At 44.6% G+C, this 27313-nt stretch overlaps 1 protein-coding gene across 7 annotated transcripts; it reads right to left on the reverse strand.

The window, feature by feature from the left end:
• Positions 1–261: 261 nt before the first annotated feature.
• Positions 262–27313, reverse strand: LOC116390418 (probable E3 ubiquitin-protein ligase HERC1). Of its 7 annotated transcripts, none has more exons than XM_031860104.1 (66): positions 26726–27313; positions 26365–26517; positions 26144–26276; positions 25579–25782; positions 25196–25417; positions 24584–24757; positions 24266–24380; positions 24027–24144; positions 23531–23717; positions 23088–23388; positions 22924–22972; positions 22802–22847; positions 21987–22240; positions 21531–21728; positions 21255–21375; positions 20302–20542; positions 20004–20170; positions 19711–19863; positions 19518–19615; positions 19302–19397; positions 18839–19006; positions 18472–18711; positions 18282–18365; positions 17847–18063; positions 17395–17689; positions 16339–17039; positions 15976–16189; positions 15170–15339; positions 14439–14522; positions 13695–13881; positions 13448–13575; positions 13034–13257; positions 12606–12865; positions 12408–12460; positions 12107–12304; positions 10550–10715; positions 10220–10451; positions 9758–9986; positions 9376–9653; positions 9109–9236; positions 8706–8833; positions 8274–8501; positions 7631–7758; positions 7333–7532; positions 7047–7161; positions 6750–6881; positions 6478–6576; positions 6055–6228; positions 5679–5963; positions 5485–5550; positions 5202–5327; positions 4957–5095; positions 4633–4814; positions 4352–4507; positions 4145–4267; positions 3890–3992; positions 3407–3576; positions 3164–3302; positions 2896–3065; positions 2581–2750; positions 2212–2377; positions 2021–2097; positions 1646–1898; positions 1388–1540; positions 696–1001; positions 262–601 (listed from the first exon to the last, which is right to left on the reverse strand). In XM_031860104.1, the coding sequence occupies exons 1-66, from the start codon at positions 26936–26938 to the stop codon at positions 416–418; spliced, it is 11673 nt and encodes a 3890-aa protein (XP_031715964.1). In that variant the 5' UTR covers positions 26939–27313; the 3' UTR covers positions 262–415. The 7 variants fall into 7 exon arrangements, with proteins under 7 accessions (XP_031715964.1, XP_031715967.1, XP_031715965.1 ...); XM_031860107.1 differs by having other exon boundaries at positions 16339–17015; positions 23516–23717; XM_031860105.1 differs by having other exon boundaries at positions 13034–13239; positions 23516–23717.

Genomic DNA, 27313 nt, shown 5'->3' on the forward strand with positions numbered 1-27313 from the left:
TTCAGAAAATAATTCACTAAAATTCTCATTTGGATGCAGAAATCAAACCAAAATACTTATTTAAACACTCTTTTATTTTACAATAATACTGTCTGTGTTGGACAGGTCATTAAATTATTACATATTTTCAAACAAACAGGCACGTTAGCTCCTTTTTTGTGGCTTATTCACCTATATATTTTAAAAATTCTTCTTCCGTATCCCTGTAGTGTTGATTCAGAGTAAGCAATGCATTAATTACACACCTTTCACATTTGGAAAACCAAAACTACACATTTCTTTAATTTCAACCAACATATAAACAGTACAGTACACTACCTTACAGGTTTGGCGAATAAAAGTCTGTGTTCAGTGCATAATGTGCATGGCATGGGAGAAGATACATTCATCACCAGGTTGACCACAGCTGGCCGCTTCAGTCCTCTGTGTCGGAGCTGTCAGCTGCGTCGGTGTTGTGGGTCAGCATGTAGTTGTCCATGTCGATGGAGGGGCAGTTGTGGATGGAGTAACGCAGACGCTCAGCGAGGACGGCCTGGCTCGTGTAAGGGGGCAGGCGAAACAGGAAGAAGCAGGTCTGTGCAGTAGGGAGGCCGTTGACGGGCTGAAGGACATGACAGGGGGAAAAAGTTTAGCAGCTTGTACTATTGATATGTTTGCCCTTGTCAACTTGTTATTTTTATTAGCGATGACCTCACCCTATCGACCTTGATGATTTGGAACTTCTGTGTGACATCAGCTGGGTTGGAAGGCAACCTGGACCGGCCAGAGACGAAACGGAGGAAAAGCACTCGCTCCTCATTGGTGAACTCCTCCAGGCTCTGCCAAAACCAGCCAATGAGCTGGTGGCTCTCGGTGATGTCACGGTACCGCACCAGCTTCTTCAGCATCTCAACAGAGACCTCTGGCAGGCCACAGACCAGCTGCTCCAGCTGCTGTGCCGTCAGCAGAGAGAGGAGGGGCACGGGGATGATGGTGGACATGCCCTCTCTGACTGCTGCCACCTGGACACAACAGAACAACGTCAGCTTTGATGCTTCTGAGGACGAGATGAAGGGAACACCAGCAACAACAGCACAACAAACAGTCTGTCTAGTGAGCCACAATGGAAACTGGTGGGCAGACTACATGAGTTTCAGCTACAGATACAGTAGGGGGAAATACACACTCATTTCATATTGTACAATAAAACGGTGTATGTAGGTCAGGTCTGTTTGGTGAATTTAGATGGTGGAAATTAGTATAATAACTCTTATTTTTTTTTTTTAAACCAGCTACTGTTGCATATTTTAAAGAAAGAATATGCAACGGTTTGCATGCATATAGGTTATGTGGATGCATTTGACGAGATCGGCTAAATCCACCAAAATCAATCTCCAACATTTCAAACCTGTGAATCCATTTCATGGAGCCTGTAGTCCAGAGCTCTCTCAACATATTCAGTCCGGTTGGCGTAGGTCAGGGAGATGTTCTGACCTCCAGGAACTACAGGTACCAGCCTTCCATCTGCACTTTGGGCCATAAACAAGTCCAGCGGGATCATCTTTATACGGAGATATTGCAGGAGTGTAAAAAACAAAGTGAGGGGTTGGATTACAGAGAATGAAAAGGTGAGCTCAGCAATTAGAGGATGTGCATGGTATCTCACCACATGGAAATTGTCCTCTGTGATTCCACTGTTTTCCAGGTGACGGATGCCGTGCAGGGCACGGTAGGTGAGCAGGTCCACCTCCTCCAGGTCAGGCTCACCCAGTGGCATCGAGCAGAGCTGTTTCCACACCCAAGGAGCCAGATGTAAGTCCAGAGGTTTCTTGGTGCGAATAGCCACAGCCATGAGGATGCCCAGGAAGCGAAACTGGACCATGTGATCATCTGAGAGAGACGCTGGGTTCAACAGGAACCTATCAGGGTACACAGCCAACGCCAGAAGTAAAGATGATTTTTTTAAAGGTTATGTTAAGTTATGCTTAAAAAGGTACCGTTTTTTGTTGGGGTTATTAAAAGATAAGTACAAAATGTGCACCTGTCAGTGTTACTGCCCACATCTGCAAAGCTGTTGGGAGTATGAATCAGAAGATCCACCACGCCAGACTGCAGCTCCTGGTGAAAACATATTTTATAACATCAATTTAGAAGCAGCAGAGAATATTCCAGGCTTCATTTCTAGCTCGTCTCTGTTGCTCTTAGACCTTCTCTGCGTGGTTTCCGTCCTACCTGGCACATCTCAGTTATGGTGTCATCAAACACTCCCCCGGCATCGTCAGCTCCCTCTCCGACGAGCTTGACCTTCCAGGCCCGCGACGGAAGCCGCAGCTCCGGAGGATTCAGGCTCACCACTTGCTTGGCGATCTGCACAAAGATAGGCTTGCTCGAACGCCCTCTGTGGAGTGTAAGGGAGGGGGGGGACATTGATCAAAGCTTCGAGGAACAAATACTATCAGATATAAAAGAAATAGAAAATTGCAATATAAAGAACGGACGGAAGTCTTGAAATGCTAATATTCCCGTTAGCCAGTTATTTTGGTCACCTCCTGATTCTCCACCAGCTGACCCCTGCAGACTGAATATCATGGTCATCCTTACCTTGTGGAAATCCGTTTCACAGTGATCTGTGGCCCATACGTTTTGCCCTGGGTCATTGTCCTGCCAATGGAGCGCACTAGAGGCAGAGTGTTGACCTTGGGTGATAGAAGACCTCTGAGATCACCCCGGATGATGGCTGTCGTCCCTGAACTATAGCGCGACATGAACAGCTGGATAGAGTGCAGGACAGGGAATGAAATAGGAGGAAGTGAATGAGGCATTAAAATGAAAAAAAGACAGCGAGGCACAGAGAAGGCTAACAAGCAGCAAGTGAATAATTATTAGAAAGGGCAGAAAAATGAGATCAGAGATTACCGGATTCTTGGCGTCCAGGTTGAGCAGCCTCCAGGACTTGTACATGAGATCAGAGAAGTGGTAGAGTACCCTGAGGCGCATGCTGAGGACATCAGGGCTGCAGTCTTTCAGAGTGTTGTACTGGGGAGGAACTGACTGGGGAAGGCCTAGCTGGAAACTTCCAGGGCCACCTGGAGATGAAGGTGACAAACAGAGTCCTAAGTGTGTTGCCTTTCATGGATTATAGCTACAAAGAGTATTTGCTTGTACTGCAGGACTGAGTGTGTACCTGAGTTTTTCATTGAGGTAGAGGGGGTTGTCCATGCTGAACTGTGGCAGCGGCCACCAGAGATCTGTCTTATGTTTTTCCCCTGGAGGGTTGTTACGAGTGTGGGCTCTTTCACTGGGTTGGAGTGGCCAAGGCCAAGCTGGAACACACGCATAAAAGTCAACAATTGTGCTTCTGATGTGCAATGAAAGCACACTTCAGATTGTCAAAGTGTATGATTTTATTCCAGAGGATGTTGTTTACCTGTCCCTCACTGTTGCAGCCCCAGGCATAGACGTCTCCAGTGGAGGACAGGGCGAGCACATGTTCACAGCCCACAGCGATGTCTTCTATGAACAGCCCCTCCAGAGACGGCACAAGCTGGGGGCGGGATTTATTCCTCAGCATGGAGTCCGGCAGACCGATCAGACGCTCTAAGTGATGGAAGGAAGCCAAGTAACACACATTGGCATATACAAGTGTGCTCAAATAATAAACCAAGAAACTTGTATATTAATTTCCGCATGCAGCTTTCATCGTGCCAAGTTAAGTTGGTGAATTGATTTAGAAGAGAACATTCCCTCCCTGTCACGCATCAACACTCGAATTTCAGATCAAGTAATTTACACTTAAAAAAATGCTGCATAGTTATGACATAAATAAGAAACACTGTAGGTGTCTCAAAAGCTAAATGGAGGCACAGTACAACAACACAGTTGCAGAATCCATCTTCACAGTAAAACGTACCTTGTCCAAATGTGTAAACATGTCCATAACAGGCCAACGCCACAGAGAACTGAGTTCCGCAACTGACCTTCTTAATTCCCCTGTTGCAGAGCTGTTCCACTTTCTGAAATTATGAACAGCCAAAAATAATATTTCATCTATACTAAATAAAAGCACTCAATTAAGATAAGTGAATACATACTTAAAGCAATTGGATACAATAGAGGGAATAACAAGCATGACTTTGGTATTCCCCATAACCAGGTAATAACATACCTGAGGGTAGTATTTCGCTGTAGAGGAACCAGTTCCCAGTTTGCCATAGTCCCCATCTCCAAATGCCCACACAACCATTCCATCGAGGGACAGCACGAGTGTGTGGTTGAGACCGCATGACACCTGAGAGAGGTAATTAAATTGTTGCATTATATTTTCCTATTTCACTGTGGATACTGTATAAAACAAACATAGTCCATTTCTCACCTGTCCCACATGATATCCCTCTAGGGCAGCCACCCTTTCAGGCAGCATCTTGTTGGATGTTGACCTTTGACCCAGGCGACCAGATTCACCACTGCCGAAGGTGAACAGCTTCCCGTCTGCTGTTACCACAGCTGAGTGCCGGAAACCACAAGCAAGCTGGGAAGAGGAACAAAAGTCATCAGTTCAGAAAACAGAGATAAAATGATTTGTCTGTTAAAACTTAAACTTCTTTTAAAACTTTTTTCCAATCCTGTCAGAGTTCAAAGCAGGTTCATCTCTACCTGAATGACCTCTTCTCCTTGTAAGGCCTCTATCTGTTTAGGTCTCCTCTGCCTTTCACTGTTGCCGTGGCCCAGTTTTCCAAAATCTCCATCGCCCCAACTGAACACCTCCCCAGTCTCAGTCAGGGCCATCGAGTGTCCGTCAGATCCACAGGACGTCACCAGCTGAGTCACCACATACCCTGCCCACAGATTAGAGAGTCAGTACAGCTCAACTTCTAAAGCTAAGAAAAATAAGCTACTACATTAAACTGAAATACTGCAATACTGTTCTGTTTTGGATAAAAACATTGTTTGAGGCACACATTTGGATGAATACTGTACCTTGAAAAGCAGAGATGATAGTGGGGACATAGACATCATCAGAATTTCCCTGACCCAGTCGGCCATACTGTCCTTCTCCCACAGCCAATACAGTCCCATTGGACTGGACCAGGAAGGAACAGTTCTGTCCACACACAACCTGAACGACAACACCCGCAAAAGGGAGAGACAAATTAGAAAACAGTAGAAATCCTGGGCAAAGTCTGTGTCCTGTGTAAAAAAAAAAAAAAAAAAAAAGTTGCTACCTGTTGTGTCTGTAACAGAGAGGGTGCAAGAGTAGGCATCATGAGGTTGGTTCCCATTCCTGCCAACTGTCCGTAACGTCCGTTCCCCCACAAGTAGACTTCACTTTTCCCCCCAAGTTGCCAGTCCTAAGAAACACAGCAGGTGAAATAGAAATTACAACATATTAAAAACACTCTCCAGCTAAAATAAAATACGATCTTAATGTGCAGACGAGATGAGAGAGACAGAGAGAACATTTGAAGACATTATTGTGTGTGCTGTGCACCGTTTCAAAACTGTTACCTCTGGTCTGGTGGTGGCCCATGACATCAGCTGTTCATCCATCCTGAAGCTCCATTTACTGTTGTCCTAGTAAACAGAGAAGTCTCTCAATACCTACATTGGGAAACTTGTGTATACTGCAGTCAATTCAGATTCCTGAAACATATCCAACCATTTTCTAAACAAACTATAGCTCAAAGACGACCATCACTCACTAGTGCCTTGCTGATTTCAGTGACATCCACCTCCTGAAACTCGGAGAGATTGAAGGATTCTGGGAAGGCGGTACCGCTGGCAATAGCCTCAGCGCTGCGGACAGTAGTGGCGTAAGTGGCGAGCCAGCTCCACTCTGGCGGGCAGGAGTGGGCATCGGGACTTGTGTGGTGCGGAGGGCGAGGGTAACGGCACAGGTGTTTCTCTAAGGACAACCCAACGCTCAGGGAGGCCAGGCTCTGCAGGAAGGCACTGTGGACCAGCTGGTCACCGGCCGCCACATGGGTCTGCATTAAGAGACGGAATTTAAAATCAGGTCTCAGCCGAGGCCCACAAAACAACACAAAAACAACTTCAAAGCATAGTTGCAGTAATGACCCGCTCGTAGCTGTACTGCTCCTGCAACAACAAGGGCAGCCTCTCCAGAAAGACGGCCAAACAAGGCGCTCGATTTAGACCCAGGATGTTCTGGCTTCTGAGGACCATGCGACAGGAAGCTAGCATGTGATTTTGACTGATCCAGTCAGGGGTGCAGCAGATCAACAAAACATCCTGGAAAAGACACAATGTACACAACTGTAAAGTGACACAGGAAAGAGAAAATGTTGCAACTGCAAACATGTTTTTACAACTCCTCTTATTGTAATTAACTGATAAATAACATTGAAGGTAACATTAGTATAGAATAGTATGAAGAAACATCTGTATGCTAAATATGAAGTTAAAGCCAGGAGACTGTTTGAATTAGAATAAAACAGGAAACGAGCCTTGGAAATTAAAGTTATGAGTGATCCACATTACCTTTGACCTCCCAAAGCAGGCAGCTACACCCAAATTTGGTATCCAGGTAGTACCGACGACCGAACCCAAACCTGTAACAGTCTGCAGGACTGAACCATCCTGCAAGATGCACAGAGATGCCGGAGGGTTAAAACTCTGAAATGAGACCTCTTGACAGACGTATGTTTGAATAATAGACAATCATGGTTTAGCTGTCTGGTAATGTTGACTGTTAAAGAAAGTAATCTTCGCACTGACTTCAGGTCAAGCAAACAGTGAATGTTGCTTCTGACCTGTAAGGACCAGATGTTGAGCAGTCCCCCGATCCCTCCAGAGACCAGAGCCAGTCCACTGGAGCAAAATGACAGCGACTTCACTGCTGTGATGTGGCCATGAAGCACAAACACACACTTTGCACTCTCCTGCTGTAAAAAGAAACAGAACTGGATGATTATATGAGCTTAAATCAGAGGCGATCAGCACTAAATGAGTGACTGGAACATATAATCCTGATAAGCTTTAATCATACAACAATTTAAGGTTATTTGTAGCACCAGGGCTGCAAAAAAGAAGCTGTAATCCAAACTGACCTTGACTTCAGTGCTTTTATCTTGACGCTGGGAGCTGTTCAATATGTTGGGCAAAGATACAAAAGTCTCGCCCTGTGGCAGTGTCCAGACATGCACAGAGCCATTCTGACAACCTCTATAGAAACATGGAGAGAAATAAATGAGACTTTACAACAAACATACCAACATTAATCACCCGACAACTAGATTTCCACTAATTCCATCTCCTTCTTTGTACTGTAGTGTTGTTAAGTTAAGGGTAATGTTAGAAAAGAAGCACAACATTCGATTAGCTATGTGAACTCACGCAGCCACCATGAGCCTGGGATCAGGTACTCTGCCGGAGAGTGGGCACCATTCGGCGATGTTAACGGTGCTGGAGTGGATGAGGGAGTGGAGGGTCACCCAGTTTTCCCCAGAGCGTCCCAGTATCTTCACTACCTCTGACCTCCCCAAACAGAGCAGCAAGTGTCCTGTGGGGTCCCATTTTAGAGAACCCACACTGTCCTGTGTGTGAAGGAGAGGGGAGTGGTCAATAAGAGGAGAGTGGGAAATGATGTACATTTTATGTCACATATGTCGACTGACATACGAGACAGACAAACCTGAAAGACAGACAGCACGACAGGCTGCTCATTCTCATAGGCCTCAGTTGTGGACAAAAGGATCATTCCATTGGGGTAGCCCACTGCAAATGGCTGGTCCTCACTGTGCCAGGCCACACACTGGGGAGCTGGGAAAGATGGGAAGAGAAGATCAATCTCTTTGATATATAGTTTCACATTTTGAGAAATAAACTTGTTCCTGACGAGACTTGAGATGTGAAGATTGATACCACTTGCTTGTCTGTGTAATATTAAGCTACAGCAAGCAGGCAGTTAGCTTAGCATACTGAAAAGAGAAAGAGTGAAAGTAGAGGGAAACAGCTAGCTGTACAAACCTAAATAAAACTCCAGGAAGTCACTGTGTCCAGTCAAAAAATAGTTCCAGCATGTAACTCACTGTGAACCTGCTACTTGATGTTTCTAAATGTCTGTTTGTGTAAACAAACAAAATGTCACGTGTTAATGTGAGCTTTAGACGTGCTGGTAGGTGAAATTTTTTATGTCCTTTGCTTCCAAATTGTATTCTCGGCCTATAGCTTTATATTCACTGTACAGACATGACGGTGGTTTCAATCTCCGAGTAAGAAGCTATAGTTTTAAACAGTAACAGTGTGTGTGTGTGTGTGTGTAGCAGCCTCCTCACCCTCTTTCCTGTGGCAGCGGGTGAGTTCGGTGCTCGTTACATGCAGGTCTATCTGCTGCATTGTGACCTGCAGCCAGCAGAGAGAGCCATCCAGCCGGGCCACCAGCAGACTCTCTGCGGTTCTGTTCTGACCGGCCGTTGACTGGTCAAGAACCGACAAGCTGAAGGTTTGAGCCCAGCAGAGGGCTGTGACCCGAGACACCTGAGCCTCCACATGACAATGAGATCCTGAAGTAACACAAAAAATAAAAAAAATTGTAGAAAGCACTGTGCTAATTAATGGGCATATTACAACATTTTGTAAATAGTTTAAGCAGAAACATTTCAAGTTACAACCGAAAAAAGTTGAATTACAAACGTGGGGTAAAGCAGGGTCCTGCTTCGATAGTTAAAGTTACGCCACACTAGTGAAGAGACAAAAGTCAGACTTACCCCTGATGTTCATGATGGTGATGTGTTTGTTATCTGGGGCAGCCAAAAAGTTCCCCCCTGTGCTCCAGTATACAGGAGCCATGTGTTGAAATCTACCGGGCCTCTCGCTGCCTGATCTGTCCATCTTACTGGAGAGAGGGAGAGTCAGAGGAAGGAAAAGTTTACAACTATAAGTCATCCAAGTTCTTCGATAGAATAGCAACCCCTCTGCTCTTCAGAAATGTCTTAGCTTGTTGCTTCATCTACAAGAAACAACAAACGTATTATGCATTTGACTAAAACTACAGCATTTAATTTAAAAGTGACCTTCAATTCACTGGTATAAATATGAATGGATGCAAAATGTGCATGCCGCTGTAAAATTCTCACTGGACAAAACACTACTGAAAGAAGCAGATCAAACCTGGTAATGCAGGAGAAGGTGGTATGTAATTCCACATTGTTCTGGCTGATGCTCCACAGTTGCACCACCTTGTCCTGAGAGCATGTAGCCAGCAAATTCTGGTCCCTGTTCCAGGAACAGCTAGTCACCTGAACAGATCCGAAATAACAGAAAGCTTCTTTTAAATTTCACCTCTCATGATAGGTTGTGAAATACCAGGCATGTTCCCACTTTTACTGAAATGTAACAGATGAAGTTATAATGCGGATCACATTGCGAGTCCCTCACCTTGTTGTAATGTCCTTCCAGCCTCTTGAGAGAACTTTTGCGCAAGTCGCCAGCCAGGTCGCTGTACGTTTGAGGCCGATTAGGACCGTCCCTCCCCGTGGCAGCCAAAGCCTGCACCAGCTGCTTTGCTGCCCACTGGCGGTGTTTACTGGTCAGCCTGGCAGACAGCACACATGCTGCCAATGCATTAGCCAGCTCCAGAGGGCCCACTCTGGCACTCAGGTGGGGTAAAGGTGAGGGAGGCAAGGACGAAGAAGACACCCCTTGGTTTCCTGTGTCTAGTTCACATATGAAGAGGAGAGCTACGATGAATACCAAACTCACAAGATTTCAAACACTGTAAGAAATAATTATACATAACAGCACAACTGCTTCCTCGCACCGTTGGCCTCGTGTTCCGTCTTATCTGGGCCGTGGCAGATAGCACCCTTTTCGGTGAGCAGGGACACCAGGTTTTGTGTCACCAGGAATGTGGGAGGCGTCTGCTCATTGAAGTCCTTCTGTTGCTGGGCTCCCTGGGCTGCAGCTGTTTGACTGGTGTTCAGACGACTTCTCTGCTGCGGGTCAGTGATGGCCCCGATGTTCACCCCTGTAGCTGCCGCCATCAGTTCCTACAGTACAGGCAATAATGTGAAAAAGATATTTAAGAACCTCCATTAATTTGCTAACAGTTACATTTGTTCACAATGTATTAATCCTTTGAAAGCCAGGATAATGACATGTTTAAGTGGATCTTAATTTCATAATTTATAATAAGTAGGGCTGAACAATAAACCAAATGTAAGCCCTAGTAATTAGCATAATAAAATGTCTATGATAAGTGGATAAACTGAAGAAAACTGACCTGAGTGCATATCTTCACTAGCTGCCTGTAAGCAGTAGGGCTGTGGGACACCACAATGCCAATGGCTGAGGTAAGAAAGCTGAGGCAGGGAGAGTTGTTGCGCTCTGCTGGCTGTCTGTCCACACAGGTGTGAGCCCTGCCTCCTGCTGCTAGAGTCATCAGGCGAACCAGGATACGGATATCTGCCAAACCCAAGGACTCTAGTCCGTTAGAGTGGCTGCACACTGATGAACTGGTGAGGAAGATTAAAGAAGACTCTTGAAACCACGTTGAATTGATGGGGGAAAAAAAAATTAGCTTTAAGGCGATATATATTCTGGTGGAATGTACCTGGAAGCAGTCTGAGACAGTGCTCTCATCACCATGCTGTAAGCTAGCAGAATCTGGGCCGTGGAAGTGACTCTTCTTAAAGCCTTTAGTCTATCATGAGAGTCCCTCAGTGATACTGCCTGCTGTCCAAGGCTCAGAGAGGCCTTGTGCTCAACAAGGGCATTCCCTGGTGAAGAAAAACACATAACAAAAGACATGCTACTTTGGTAAATCAGTGGACGAATCCCTTATACATCTCGCTAAACTCACACATATTGTGTGGGCATGCAGAAAAGTCAGAATAATGGATCACTTGGGACAACTGCGACTACATGGCTGTGTGCTTCAGATGCGCAGCTATGATGAATGAGTGATGAGTCACCATGCTGCAGTGAGTTTGACTGTGGTTGGACAAGCACAGAGGGAATGTGGGTGGGTGTTACAACAAGTGGGCTAAATCTTTCAGCAGAGCTATAGTTACAGAAACATTCACTGCAACATGAACAAGAGGACAGTTAGCTACAGAGTCATATGGCCAGCAATGTAATATTCAGAGGTGTGTGGATGATTGTGATTGGCTCGGTTTCACACTGTCCTAGTCTCAGGGCAAACCTGCAGAAAAATCATGCGGAGGCAATGTCAACTGATGCCAAGGTGTGTATTTTGTTCACATCGAGATCTTTAGGTTGAAGGAAGCTATTTTTCACCACATTTATCATTCAATTCTTTACAGTGTACTTTTCAAAACATCAAGGCCACGCCCTTTTTTGGGGGGGGATAGAAAACTAAGGGTTGTCATTCCAATTTGTTTGGATTATAATTTTGACAAGTTTGTATGTATTTATTTCTTTATTCTATGTATAATAATCATTTTGCATCCTTGTCTGAACCTGAACATTCGCGATATATTAATAATTTAAGGTCGATCGTTCTGCCGTTTTCCCTTTCCAAGTGGATCAATGACCCAACACAGTCGCCAGATATTGCTTATTCGGACATATACATTCTATACAACCTGATAACAGCCAACAGTTTGATCTAGACTAGGTGAGATTAAGTTGGAGACGACAGTCTGATGCTGCTATGCTGTAAGACTTTACTGCAGCAGCCTCCCACTGAAGCCAACTATACATCAGTAGTAACTGTCACCAGCATCATTTAGCAATTTACACTGACGGCTAATATTCACCCTGGATTCTTTTCTCTCCTTATGCGACAGTGCGATCCTTCCTCTAAAAGGGGGCACGGCCTGGGTGAGTGGCGCATGATGACGCAATGCCAGTCTTTTGTCCTTGAAACAGCCCCAGCTCTGCCCTTTAAACAGGATACTGCATGTCTGTTCCCTAATGAACAGGCCTGCATAGAACCGTTTCTTTCTTCAGTACTGCACCATAGATATCCTCACGATCATGCATCATATATCAAAGCACATCATTTTAAATTGCGTCATCTTCAATTCTGTTTTAACTACAAACATTTTTCTGAATTAAATATTTTGAGACACTTTTGAACTCAAAGTGACTAGAATGCATTTGGCAAATGACAGGACTTTGGTCTTTCTCTACCAAAACGTAATACCTTTGGAAGCTGCCGCTCTCGTCGGGTCAGCTGAGCTGTAAACCAGGGCTCCGAGGGGATCCGGCTCAGTGAAGGCAATGGGGTCTGGCACCAGCTTCTTTTCAGTCAGCCCCAGTGGTCTCAGTAAAAGCCCAAAGTCCTCCAGTCCTGTCAGCTTGTCTGCGTAACACTCGTCTCGGTGGCTGATTTCCCAGTCATCTGAGCAAACGCAAGCATCATTCATATAATGAAATTAACAGAAGAATTATTTTAAAGATGAAATTGTTCTGTTGTACAACTTTTATTCTGTGACCTTCCCTACCGTCAGACGTGCTGTCCAATTGGCCAATCAAATCAGATGTCAGGCCTTTAATCCTGAAGCAAAAGGCAGACAAATAACATGCTCTATAACCAATCTACTCTAACCAGCTGAGTCTATAAAAGCATGAGAACTAGAACCAGTCTGGAGGCATCACTATTGGCTGCATGCATCCATAATTTCCTTTATTATCTACTATACCGTTCATATTTAGAGCTTGGATCGCTCAGGTTTGCAGCCAGATACTTTTCCCTGCAGGAGCTGCAGAGGAGGTAGAAGGGGAAGTTGGAGCCACACTCCCCTTTGAACCAGACATCCACGTAGGCCCCGGTGCTGTCGTAACCCTTACGCGCAGCACTCTGACCGCAACCCGGGTGACGCCGCTTTATGTGATTGTTAAACTGCAGGGTAAGGGTGCTGCACAGCTCACACTTCACCATCTGACTGTGTTCTTCTCCAGCCTAAATGTTTCAAACAAACCATGAAACAAAAAAAGGCCCACAAGCAACACAGTGTTTTGTATATTTTGAATTCAAAGTAATCACAAATGGTATTTTTGTTTCTGTTATGTCATGCAGCCTTGGTGATGACAACGCGTGTGTGTGTGTGTGTGTGTGTGTGTGTGTTACCTCCACTATCTGGAGCGCGTCTCTCTCCAAATTGAAGAATGAAGGGGTGAGCAGATCCTCATAGGTTTCTTCATGGTATGGGTCGTCCATGTAGCCCAACTCGGACTCCTCAGCAGAGTAGGGATGAAACTCCACCTGCTCTGGCCAATCACTGACTGATGTGTGCTGTTGGTACAGCTCCGGGAGGGGGTTGGGTGACGGCAAGTCTGAAAAGATGGTGTTTGCTTCAAATGAAAATGAAAAGAGTTAAATGTATAGTAATTGCGAGGTTGATCACAATAGTTCAAACAGGTAATGGGAGCTCGAAACCAGCATGTAGACATTTGTGGTGTTGTTCTTTTTCCTTTCTGTTTTTGACAATATCTGCTTTTTTTTGTGCACAAATTATTTCTGGGTCGAAGCTGTGACTCTGACCTGCCCTTCGAAAAGAAGTCCTCTGACTCGGGCCTGAGCGTCGCCGGCGTGCTGGAGGAGGCCGGTTCCTAGTGAGGTGGACATCCAAGAAATTCTCCCTCTCTATCCAGTCGAGCCCAGGCAACAGACTATAAACAAAACAACATACAGCCCATTATTCTACTGCTTGTATTCATAACAGTGATAATATCATAATGTCAAAGAAATGAAATAAAAACAATGTGAGTATGTTCCTCAAATCCCTGACCTTTCATTGATTTGACTGGTGGGGCGCTCGGGACATTGCACCGTCTCTGGCCCATCTGGCGACAGGGTGTCAGGAGCACCCTCCGGTCTAGCTGACTCAGCTGCCTGCTGCTCCTCCATCAGGGGGTGCTCTAGCATCCAGCTGGCCAACACCTCGATGGTTTGCGAGTCCAAGTCACCTGCTACATCTGGGAGGGACCACAGGGAAGGTGAACTGTCAGAGTTCAAAAAGAAAAGATGGATCATGGAGTGTTGCATCTCTAATTCGTGTTGGACATCACCACCAGATGATCACGCTTCTGTGTGCTGTCTGAGGTCAGACTGGCACATCTGCTCTGATGATACAGAGTGTTTGACCAGGGTTAGTGTGTGAAATGATGAACAAATTAAAGTGAGAGAAGGTCTCGAATTTGATTAATGTGGAGGGTTTGTGATTTAAACATGTTGAAAACATTAAAATGTATAATGATTGATATAAATATATATATATTTTACCTGCCAATAGCACTTTTCAGAATGACAATTTGTTCACCATGTAGTTAAATCGCAGACTTAGAAGCCGATATATTCTGTGAGCAACATTTTAGTGAAAAGCCCAACTGATTTCCACCATGAGCAACAGCATCATGTTAATTTTTACGACTACAAAAAAGGCTGCGGCGCACAGTGAAGGACAGATGTTAAAACACAGAAAGCACATGAAGCAAAACGATTTTGTGATGTCAGACACTCCACAGAGCAGTACCTGCTGCCTCCATGGCCCAGTAGATATGTCTCATAGAGAATCCCATTTCTAGCAACCGACTGGTGACAAACATTTGTGTCCGTTCTGGTGATTGAGGAGAAAAGGAAAAGTACACAAAAAACAGAAAACAAAAACAAGCCCACGGCTACATTTTAAAATGTTCATTACTGTGCATGAAGACTGTCGTGAAATAGTCAGAATGAAAGAAATATTTTCGCATTTTGTTTTATTTTTTTTTCCCCCTCAGTTTATGCTCTGCTTCATTAGTTTAAAGACTTACAACAAGCACCAAAAGTAAGCCAACATAACTGATAATGAAAAAAAAAATTAAAAAAATTGTGCCATTTATGCACGTGAGGGCACAAACTGTGTCATGCATGCATTTGATAATATAAATATCATATCTGTGCAATAGCAAAGCAAAACACGTGCCGTGTTGAGACATAGAGCAGGACATAAAAAGACCATGCAAGAGACAGACAGATCCCACCGAGTAATCATAATACCCCTTAGTTTTACAATAACTGAATTTTTTCAAATCATATCAGTAGCGTGTTTGAATACAAGGGAAAAAGTTTTTTTTTTTTTTTTTTTTTAAATCAACTGACCTGCAGGACCGCAAGGATTAGCAGAGCTATTCTCTTTAACACAGTATGTCGTTGGTCACTCATTTTTCAAATTAGATTTCTTTGTATTGATGTCCGACAGATTATCTCTGCGCTTGTTCTTACCCAGGCTGCTTCTGGCCTGTGTGCTGCAGGGACCTGGTTCCATGAAGCTAGTCTGCTGCTCTGTGAAGGCGTCACAAGAAGCAGAGCTGGCCAGGCTGAAGCACGGGTGCAGCACGGGGGGAGCGCTAACCAGGCCGGTAAGCGTGGGGAACCGAGTTAAGACCATGTGCCTGGAGGGGGAGTCAAGATACAGTATATACAGTAGTAATACAGTGCACGTGGTGCTATACTGCCACTATTCAGACCTGACCTGACATTTGAAATGTAATGTTTCCGAAGGAATAAGGTGAGATGCCTACAAATCACAATGAACCAAGCATGCATCCCTGTATATCAAATATTGAAATGCTCAAGTCCGGTATTTGCTTTATGAGAGACTTCTCACTATCTCTGGGCTATTCTTGTCAAAACTCTTCTCACTGGACGGCTTTGATTTGATTTTCTGTTTGATCATATAGCACTCAGGCTGTTTGTTTGCCACTTGAAAGCATGACTAACACTGACACTGTGGTCAGCTGGCCGGGTTAATAGAACAACAAGCAGGCAGAGCTGCAGCTGAGGTTAAAGACAGTGCAGGCAGAATCCTAACTCTCTCTTTTTCATATACATCCTAACTCACCCATTCCCTGGACTTCAGAAAAGCTGCTGCTGCCAAAAGATACAGGTCTGTAGCAATCAGTATCAACACGAGAATGGAAGATAACTGGTTGCTGTGTTTGTGTCTATTCAGCATGTTCAGTACGAATTACTCAACCAACAGTTACATCAAATGAAAATCATCCATGGTTAATCCATTCTATACTCACTGGAGGAGGCTGATGGGAAAGAAGGGGTTGAAATTATCAAGGCCATCTGCCTGCAGGTTTGCTGGCAGAGAGGATGCCAAGTCGGTGTTAGAGGATGAGGCAGAGGCTCTGTTTGATTGGCCAAAGATAGCGGTGCCTTCTGAACCTGCGCTGTACAAGGACACAGAGCTGGAGGACTTGGAAATGGGCTGAGAGGACAAGTGGTGGCCTGATTCTGCAAGGACAAGGAGGAGAGGGAGGCCAGATCACACCCAATAATTGACAGAAAACTAACTGGCAAGTCTGACAGTTAATTATTCCAGCTTCTGCAACACAGAACTAACTAACTAAAATAACAAGTGTCTTAAATATAAATCTAGATACCTTTGTGTTCTTTGTCCTGCAGTCTGCTAAGGGCTCCTTTGTAGATCATGACCTGAGCCCTTTCCAGGTCGACCAGAGACACACTCTGTTTGATGGGACAGGGCCTGACTGCCCACTTCACCATGCTCTGCACCACATACTGAAGCACTGATCTCAGCTCAGCACTCTCATCCCACTGGTTGCTGCTGGCCTTGGCTTGATCAAGGTTTGAGCTGGAAAGGGGACTCATTGAAGAGGAAGGGTCATGTTTAGGCACTAGGAGCAAATCGGATAGCTTCTCACAACTAAAAATGACAGTCAGGGATTTCAAAGCTCCAATGAGTAGGTATGAGACTCTAACTGCTCTCAGTTCATGTGCAAAGGCATCCACTTTGGAGGTCTGGGATGTTTGGGGAGGCTGGGGTGGACAGGTCAACTCCTGATGGTCAACAGTCTTTGTGGCATCTTTGGTTGTGGACGGTGATGGGAAGGGGTCCGTCTCGACCGCCTCACTTTCTCTCATGTTCTCCTCCGAGTATTTCCTTTTGGAGGCTGGGTAAGCCCCCTGCCATCCCTGCTCCTCCAGCAGCCCCATCAAATAAATCAGGTCTAACAACACCGTCGGTTTGAGGCCTCCGAGCGGGGTGACATCGCAGCAGGATATGTCACAGGGCTCCAGTGAGATGATCGGTGTGTCGCTGGGTGACCAAGAATTCATGGAGCTTAGTTATTGGGAAGGATGGGAAGTACCCACAGATATAGCATGGAGTGACACCAGGACGGATTCAACAGGGGTTAATGGATTTAAGAATGAAGAGGAAGAAGCAAAAAGAAAGTGAGATCAGGGGGGTTAATGAGGAAAATAAAGTAAGATGTTAGACAGATTGCTTGGAGGAAAATTAAACACTGACAGAAAATAATTATACAGAGTAATAAGAAACATGCTGAAAGGACGAAGACAAGAAAAATATAAGAATTGTTTAATGGAAGTTAATGAGAAATATCATTTGAGAAACATATACAATGACATGTCGTGTCATAAAGTAGGGGGCGTATGAATATATATATTTGTAATACCTGACAGAGAGGTCTGCCTCCTCCCACTGGAGCTTGGCTAGAGAGCTTCCTTCTTTCAGGACTCCCAGCAGAATGGCCGTGCGCCCACTGGGCTTGTGCAGGCACAGACCTCCAGCCCGGAGACCGCTGTCCACTCCTCCGATCAGGGCCAGGACCGGCCACACTTCAGTGCAAAGAGCAGCCAGCTTGGCCTCCGACAGGCACCGACGATGTCCCAACAAATCCCCTGTGTCATCTCCAGCAACGTCTCGGTCTCTTTCATTCCCTTCCTTCTCAGGGTGTGTGGGACTGACGCCTGAATGTCAGACAGTGAGTAAAAAACAAAGAGTTGAAAATAGATGACGATATAAAGGTTTCCTGTGCTAGCAAAGTGTTTAAAAAAGTAGAGCAAGGTCTATTTAAGAGCAGTCTAAACGGGCCTGTAAGTGACCACTGCCGAAGCTGTGTCTGACCTGGATTGAAGTCATCCTCTTTGAGCAGGGGCCCGATGAGCTCCAGGTGGGTGTGGATGTACTGGTTGATGTGCGAGGCCCACTGGTCACACTGATGGAGCCTACGGAGGAGCTGCACTGTTGACTCCAGCAGCACCGTGGTCCGAGGGCTGCAGAGAGGCTCCCCGGGCAGAAGGTTACTGGGCATGCCTCGCATCTTGAGGTCACGCAGTGCCACCTGTGAGAAATACAGAGGCACAATTCTGTAACATGTACCCATTGTTTCCTCGCATTCACTCTGCCTTCATTTCACTGTATGAAGGGCCAGCTGTCTGTGCTCCTCTAATCTAGTTTAAAATGACTAATGCCTGCCTACACAGAATTAAAAGATGCGGGACAAAAGTGCCACTTGGCCTATTGAGTAAGTGCCTATAGTATGCACAGGATATCAAGTACCTTCTCTCCGGGATTACTGCTGTAGAACAACACACAAGGATACAGTTCGGAGGCGACCACACCTTCAAATGCCAACTTTGGTTCCTAGCAGAAAAACACAAAAAACGCAGAGATTGCAAAAAAAACTACAACCCACAACAGTCAACAAGAGTAAAATCCCTGAATACTGATTGTGAATATTTGGTCAGACCTTGTCATTCTTAGCAAATGATATGGTGTGAGCCTCCATGTCCAGGATGCAGGTGACCGTGTCACCTTGGGTAAAGGAGGGAAGTGTGCGGACCAGTTCCCCTCCATGGTACAGGTTGCCACTATAGGCCCGATACAGCCACATGTCAGTGGTGGTGTGGTGGTTGTGATCTCTGACTGGCCAGCGTGAAACGCCAATACACGTGGCCTCATTGCCTCTGTTCTCTTTGGTAATATAGAACTGAGGAGAGAAGTATTGTTCAGTTTGTTAAACATGTTCTCCGTGCACATTTCAGTGGTACAATATACACATATACACACACACACACACACACACACACATACATACATACACACACACACCTTACCTTCCAAATGAAACAGCCAGCTGTGATGGCTGTGGTTGCCAGGCCGTAGCCTTTGCCTCCCGAGCCGTGGGTGAGGATGTTCCCACTCTCCAAAGAACAGCAGATTATCTTGTGTGGGTCGAAGGAAAAATCTCCAATGGGAATACATTCATCATAGCTGCCAGGGTTCTGCAAAACATGAGTTGGAAAACAACTGGTTAAAACCAATGTGCAATACCAAAGCAACACAATAGGACAACCTGGGCTGCACGGTGAAGGCGGGGCCAGGTTGGATCCAGGCCCCCTTCACACCCTTCTGAGTGGAGTTTGCATGTTCTCCCCTCGTCAGTGTGGGCTTCCTCCCACAGCCCAAAGACATGCGACTTAGGTTAATCGTTAATAGTATTATATAGTAAGAGGTACATAGTGTTATTATTGTAAGAATGTCTAAGAAGCTGACAGCGTTGTAATACTGCTGTATTACCCGCTTTTCTTTTTCAGCCGTCTCCTCGTGGTTCTTCTCAGCCAGTGGTTCCTTCCACATATAAACAGACAAGAGCTGAAAGAGTTGTTTAACAATCTACAAGAGAATGGAGAAAAACTACTTCATTATTACATTCACATTTTCAAACTCACAATTGTTGATTGTCTTCATTAGCTACTTCACTTGCATGTTGCATTTAACATTTTAACATCATACCTGTTGAATTTGAACCGGTTCAGAACAAGCAGGTAACAGTCTTTCTAAAACATGGAACGCCAGGAGCTTAGTGCGGAGGTTCTGGAAGCATGAGGATCCTGAAGAGCGGACGGTGGAAATAAACAGGGAATTAAACTGTTCTGCACTTTAAAAATCACATCAATGCTGTTTTTTTTTATTTAAATTGTCTTACCTGAAGAGCACTTGTGTGAAATAATGGCCATGATTGGATCAATCCATTTGACAAAAGTAGAAAGTCTTTTCATTACTCTTAATGACAGTACACGCCTCAGAAACACCAAGAAATCTGCAAGCTGAGATTCAACCACTTTGCTGCTTTCCACTCCTAAAACAACAAAAACTGTTTTCAATGAGGCTTCACAAATGCATAATTTGTCCTTAATAACAACAGACTTCATTGTGTGGTGCTATTTGTAAAACAATATACATATATTTCAAAGTTTAAAATAGCTTAATGTGCAACACCAGTTAGATTTGTGCTCTTGCTACAGGAGTCCAGATCTGCCCTCTCAGCAGTTCCTCTCTCGGCTGTCTGCTGCTGGTGGAAAGTATACAGGATATTTTGGAGCTGCTCACACAGCACTTCCATTAGAGCATGGGACACATCCATAGGCAGCAAATCCTCACAGGAGCTGAGAACACAGGACAATTTGTTTCGCATGTAACACTAAAGTGTACTTTCAGTTTTGAATCAATGAAAGTAACAGTAAGAGAAGTAATGAACACTTGTTGTTGCAGCTGTTTGCAGTCTCTTCATTCTCACCTTGCAGCCACAGTCAATATCTGAAGCAGACGGGCACAAGCTAGTCTAACAGCCCCACTGAGCAGCAGGGATCCAGATTTGGAGGCTGCAAACCAGCCCTGGTTCATCAGTGCACAGCTGTTGTTGGTCAGCATGCAAAGGATCTCCAGGATGCCACATTTGATGACCAGCACCAGGTCCACTGGTTGGTAGCAGACATTCAGTGCAAACATTGTGGCCAGGAGAAGGTGCTGGCAGGAACCTGGTTATGACAGAGACAACATCTCAACCACATGCAAAATTAAATTTAAAAAAACTGCTGCAGCATGGAGTTGTGCAGGGCAGTATATGCAACATACATGAACACTTAAACACACAACCCACATAAGTCTAACATAGTCCGCTATACCCACACAGAACCCTCTCACCTTTAAAGGGAAATCACATCCACAATGGTCATAACTCTCACAATAAACAGAGCAAACGAAATTTAATAAAATAGAACGAAACAAAACTCTGTTTCCATCCGGAAGGAGAGCACTCAGTGGAACAAAATCAAACAAACAGACTAAATACAATGAAACGAGATCCCTGAGGAGGTTCATGCCAAGACAACAAAGTCCGAAGGACATACAGCCATACACAAGACATCCCATTCTTAAACAAACAAAAACAGCTTAGTTATTTATCTTAAAAGAATATAATTTTCTAGTTGTTTTTTAAGGCGTTTTCCGCATTGAATTAAGTGCTGGGCCTATTAAATGACCTAGTGTTACCTGAGTGGTAGTATGAGAGTGTCTGTCATTGAAATATGAAATCTTTGAGTGTAAGCTTTTAGGCGTGGCCAAAGTAAGTATATCTGTTTGCAACTTTAAGCCATGAGAGGGCATCGTGCACGCCCTCGGCCCTTGTCCAGGATGAAGTGTGAAACGGTAGACAATAATGAAATCCCTGAAAGTAATTAATGAACAAACCTGGATGTTCTCGCTCCAACAGGACCCTCTGCTTGAGGACCCGCACCACCTGCTGGTAGAATGTGTGGGCTGCAGATTGCAGCTCTCTTTGCGTATCCATAGAAGCTGAACGCGTACCAGACTGGATTAAAAAAAGAGGAATTGGAGATTAATTCATACAATATTCAGTGATTCTCCTCAGTCCATCTGGCTTAAATTAAATATTCATTGTTTCTTTCTTCCCAGCTTTCACCAACATCGTCACAAACATTGCGAGAGCGAAATTACTAGATGTACCATGTAATGCTGCGTCTCATAATTAGCTCCAGAGTGAGAGGCGATGATTTGTGTTCCCAGAGCAAAACATCCAGAGAGGAACTGAAGCTGCACGGACTGCAACAATGCAGGAAACTGAGGGGAGACGGTGAACCCGCTGCCCTTCTCCTCCATCTTAGACAGGAAGGATGACATCTGACAGAAGGCCTCCAGACGCAACTGAGCACAACAAAAGGGAAAAGCTAGTAGTTAGTTAAGACCTTTTTTCGCTGAACGCCCAGATCAGTTCCAAATAATGTCCAGCACGGCATTTTTTTTTGCAGATTTTCAATAATTACCTGTGTGGCTGATAACTTCTTTAAAAACACCAAAAACATGAGGAAACCATAAATGATCATATAGCTGCAGGTGTTACAGAGTTTTCATTCCTCAGCAGCAATAATGAACTATTGTGTAAAAGGGGAAAGATCATATTACCTCAGCCCTCTGTTGCTGCTGCAGTATAGCAAAAGAAATGGCCTTCGTATCTGCCTGAGTGCATGTCTGTCCACCTGGCAGTGTTGGTGAGGAGGATGACGAGTGGTTCAGGCTCCCGCAGACAAAGTGGAACACCTGGTTGAGAATAGGCAAAGTGTTGTTGCCGTAGTGGGTCATAGTTGAGGTTGGGCTGATACACTGGCGGAGGCGATCCCAGGCGTCTTTCATGATGCCCAGAGAACAAAGAGGTAAACCTGGAACAGACAGACCAGAATAATAAAGGCCAGTATTGTACTCTTTTCTGATCCTATCTCTCAACACCTCTGACAGAGTTAATAATCCAGTTTTGATTTATGTATGAAAAAAATACTTATTTACAATAAGAGACTAAAAATATGACTCTTTATGCACGCTTTCTTTCATGCTACAACATGTTCCCCTGGAATTAATGCAGACATGATGTGTAACAATCTTTGCTGACCCAAATAGACAACTCTGAGAACACAATAAGAAGCTTAAAAAAAATGAGCAGCATACACATTAGAATGACACATTAGTAAAAGTCATAGTTGGACATTTTGGGAAATACGTTTATTCGCTTTCTTGCCGGACCACAGCCAGGCCATGGCTGTTTCCAGTCCTTATGCTAAGATAAGCTAACGGGTTGCTGACTGAAACCTCACTATGAGAGCACAGTTGATCTTCTCATCGAATTCTCTAAACTATTCCTTTAATACATGATTGTAGGTAAGACTTATTTTTTAAAAAAATGCATTAATTGAAGAAATATTTAGGAGTAAACATGTTCCACCTACCCATTTTATTCTTGGAAGATCCCAATGAGTTTTTGGATTGGTCAGACTAAGTAAGACAAAGACAATACATTAGCACTAATAAAGAGGGGTGGGGCCACATTCTGGTTGAGTACGAGACTCACCTGTTTTCGGCCATCAGCGGCCATCATTAGGAATTCTGTTGTTGATTTCCTAAAAGTGGGATGATAAGGACAGTTCAGTGCAACAACAGCCCACAAAAAACACAAAAACAAGAACAAACGTACCACAAAAAAAGAAAACATAGCTGCCTAACACAAACTCTAACCTTGCTCCATTGTTCATGGCCTGACTATTCTCCCTTTCGCCTGGTTCCACACAAGCAGGCCTGACCCCCAGCAGGAGGAAGAGACAGCGGGACACCACCAGATGGCATGCAGCAGGGAAACCCAAGCTATCCTCGGATTCCCTCTGCTTCTCCCTCTGCTGCTTTGGATCCAGCTCCCTCTCTGGGCTGACGGGGCTCTCCATGCTGCTGGGGAGGGTGGAAGTGCCAAAGGATTCGTACACTGTCACGTTCTGCTGTACTTGCATGGCCTCCCGGGTGGCCATAAATGATTCTAGGACTTCTGCAGGCAGAGACATGTGAGGATCAGATGTATCGTAATGTTGTGCGTGTATGTGTATTTCTGTCTGGGCCTGCCTGCTTTCAACGTCACTGGAAGAAGGGAAGAAATACAGACAAGCATTTCTAACCTGACAGGTACATACGACTGTTGCCAAATGCGTCCTCCTCCGCAACCTCTTCCTGGTTGTGGTTTGCTGTGGGGGGTGGAGGCACCGGCGCCTCCCAGCTGCAGGGACCTCCTGACTGCTGATCATGATCCTTTCCCACCTGCTCCGCTGACGTGCCTGGCTCTTGCCTGTCTGCATCGGGACTTTGGGGAGCTTGAGTGGTCTGCAATACAAGAAAAGTCTTAAAATACACCCGTGTTGTCCCTCATTTATAATCAAGATTATGTGTGAGTCCTTGTTAGAATAGTGGGGGAAAAATGCCTCTTGAATAGAAAGTACAATGCAATAATTGTTAATATTAACGCAACAAAACACAAGTTTACAGAAGAATTATTAAACTATATGATGTTTTTAAATCAGTGTTTTGGTCCATAATTATTCAACTTTTGAAAAGTAAAAAAAAAAAAAAAAAAAAAAAAAGCCACAATGCATAATATTTGGTTATGACATAAAGTAATTTTAGTAATGATACCTGTTTGACAGCAGTCTGCACCTGTGTAATCCTTGGAGAGTTTTTATGGGCCAACAGAGCGCTTCTGATTTGATGAACTGTTTCATAGACGTCCAACAGCATCTCACAGGGCTCGTATCTGTCTCAAGGGAAGCGGAAAAATACAGTAAATAGTTAGCATTGCAGTATGGATCTTACACAGTTATGAGTTATTAAAATGCTCAGGAATAGGACTTTCAGGTAAATATTACATGACTGACCTGTCCTGCCAACAGGCCTCATTCTGCAGTCCGGTGTGTTTCAGAAGAGCAGCCAGACAGCAGCGACAGACAGTCTGCAGCAAACAGTCGCCTGCAGAGCCTCCACTCTCCCATTCTGCTCTCACAGCAAAACAACACAGAAATGAAAGAACATACAACCTAAAGACCAGAATGTATTAAATGAATATATGATATAATTGTGCAGCAATGATTAGAGCAAGTATATTAATACAGTTTGTCAATGGTCATCTGGATATTTACATTCTAGACTTTCAAACGCAGGCATGCACTCACACACAAACATGCGAGTCAAAGCACCTTTGCTGTGAGCATACTCCTCCATATTCCGCCACAGGCCACCTGCAGGTCCTCTGGAGGATCCCAGCGCAAGTTCCAGTAAAGTCCTGGTTTCCTCATTCAGACTGAGCTCTGCCAGCCTGGCATCACTACTGCCCAGCAGTACCACCTCAGTCAGCCATGTCATGCCGGAGTCTTCAGGACAAAGAATCACACGGGACATAGGACGAGTAAACAAGTGAAAACTACACACTGAGAAAAGTTTATTTCATTTCATTTGCATAATAACATGATCTTCAGGCTATCCCTGTGTTCTCATGTTCTAAGATGTATACAAGGTAAACTAGGTAGCTTCTTGTTTGTCATCCGATTCACCCTCTTCCTATTTCTTTTTGTCCATCTACCTAATAAAACAACAAAGAAAATCACAAACATTACTCTTAACTCAATTGTAGTCTCCGTAACATCCCCTTTGCCCATTGGCAAACACAGCGGTTTCATTATTAGTTGTTGCAAACAAAGTGTGGACACATTAGTGCAACATTAAACTCGGGGTGAACATTGCATGCAGTTTGTATCCACTTGCCAAAACATTGGCTCATATTATGAAAGCATGCAGTATGTTTTTCCTACCCAGCTGTTCGAAGTCCATCTCGAGCCCGTTCCTGAGGAGGACATTTGATAGCCAGAACTCTGATGTTTTCTCCTGAAGTGAGGGCGGCGAGCCTTGCAGCATACCACCGAGGCAACGGCCGACTGCCAACGCCACAGACCGTTCCAGATCCAACAGCCAGGCCCACTTGCTCTCCTCCTCCTGTTGCTGCTGACCAAGGCATGTGTTTTCTTCACTTTTATCTGTAAGGAAGATCCCTCATCACGGTTAAACTCTATATTTTCCTCCTGGAAGAGGAATATTGTGCCATCCTTTTATTAATAACTACACCTGTGACACTGCTCTAGCCGCTAATATCAAAAAATAAATCTACGGGTCAAGCATTAATCAAAACTCCACTGACCTGAACAGGTCTTCTGAGCCTCCATTCTCAGTTCTTGTTCTTCCAGGACGCCGGTCTCTGGTAGCAACCTGTTGAAATCATTCAGTTGTTCCAACAAGGCCAGTAAATGGCTCAGGAGGGGTTGAACTGTGCCCAGGGGCAGCAGCAGCAAGGAGTACATTACTTGGCACAGCAGGCTGCCAGCCACCGAGTTGTACAACACCACTGAGACAAGGGTTGAGACGAGAGAGGGGGATTAGAGTGACGGACCATAAAAATAACTGAGAAATACAGATGGACACATTTATAGAATGTGTATAATGTGCCGGTCCTCGGAGCAACGAGTACAGGTTTAGCTCAGAGACAGTTCACATACAGATACAGTTTTTATGGCCTTGTTGTTCTGACCTATGTTTCAAGGTGTCAGAATAAAACTAAATGTTACTAAAAAGCACACACGGTCTCGTTATATTTGATGAATAAAAGCACTGTGCAAACAACATAACTAAGTAAGATATATTTGGGACAATAGATAAACTACGGTAGGATATAATGGGACACACTTGTTATCAGCCATAATTCTTACCGTGCAGCTTCTTGATTATTTGTTTATCTAGTGAACCCTCCTTCAACAGTTTGGTCGATCTCCTGAGTGTCTCGGCAGCACAGGGAAGCAGCAGGTAAAGGTGCTCATGAAGCAGCATTACACTGCTGTCGTCCTACAGAACAGATGAATCATGGTGAACATAAATGCAACTATACGACGGCGGAGCGATTAGGTTTAAATATATGTGAATATAAGTGTACCTCGGGGCTGGGATGGATATAGCAATGGGCGAGCAGGTGTTTGTGTAGTCCAGACAGCAGCTGGTGGAAGTGACAGGGAGGCTCAGTCTGTCCCTGGCTATCACTTGATAGCTGCTTGTCACTGTTTTTCTCCAATTCCCCAAATGCCCGCTCCTGTATGTACACACACAAAAAGAGAAATGGTGTAAAATAAACAGTAACAATGTGTACTAAAATATCCAGAAAATATAGAACATTTGTGAAATTGGCAACAAGATTTGAGTGAGAGAACAATGCACTTCATTTGCCTAAAAGTGAAAGCGTAATTCAACACATAAGACAAAAAGTTGCACACAAACGCACAGGGGTCCTCTTTCCATACCGTGTAGAAGCCGATGCTGAGGAGCAGGGTTCTGAGCAGCACCTCTGCTAAGTGCAGAGGGTTATAGGCCTCAACAGAGCTGGAGGAGCAGGAGGGCGGCCGGGCGGACACAACGGGTGTCAGAGGGGTTCCCAGAGATGTCACCTCCCCAAAATTGCTGTAACCTAGTAGAGAAGATACATGGCTCTGATCCTGAAGGCTGCTGAGGACCATGTCTAGCTGCAGGCGCTTTTGAAAGATACGGGGGAAAGAAAATGAGAGAATGGTTTATTTATTTATTAATTTTTTCATTTAAATGTGAGATGACGAAAAACATCTCTGAGGAGAAGAAGTGTCTTTCTTTCTTTCTTTCTTTTTACGGCAACACATTTTCACAACATTCAAGCAGTCTTCGTATTGCTTAGCAACACTCCAAGTTGGTTCTGTGATTTGGACAAACAGTTTTATCCATCCATCCATTTTATAGCCACCTATTAGTTAGTTATATTTTAAAAGAGGACAGCCATGCAGCAAAGGAACAACACATGTCCTTATTTAAGGCAGCTTAAATGTAATTCAGTGTGGCTTTGTGGCACAAGGCAGTAAAAC

This window comes from Anarrhichthys ocellatus, unplaced genomic scaffold (assembly GCF_004355925.1).
Source record: "Anarrhichthys ocellatus isolate YVR2014 unplaced genomic scaffold, GSC_Weel_1.0 scaffold23, whole genome shotgun sequence".
NCBI lineage: Eukaryota > Metazoa > Chordata > Actinopteri > Perciformes > Anarhichadidae > Anarrhichthys > Anarrhichthys ocellatus.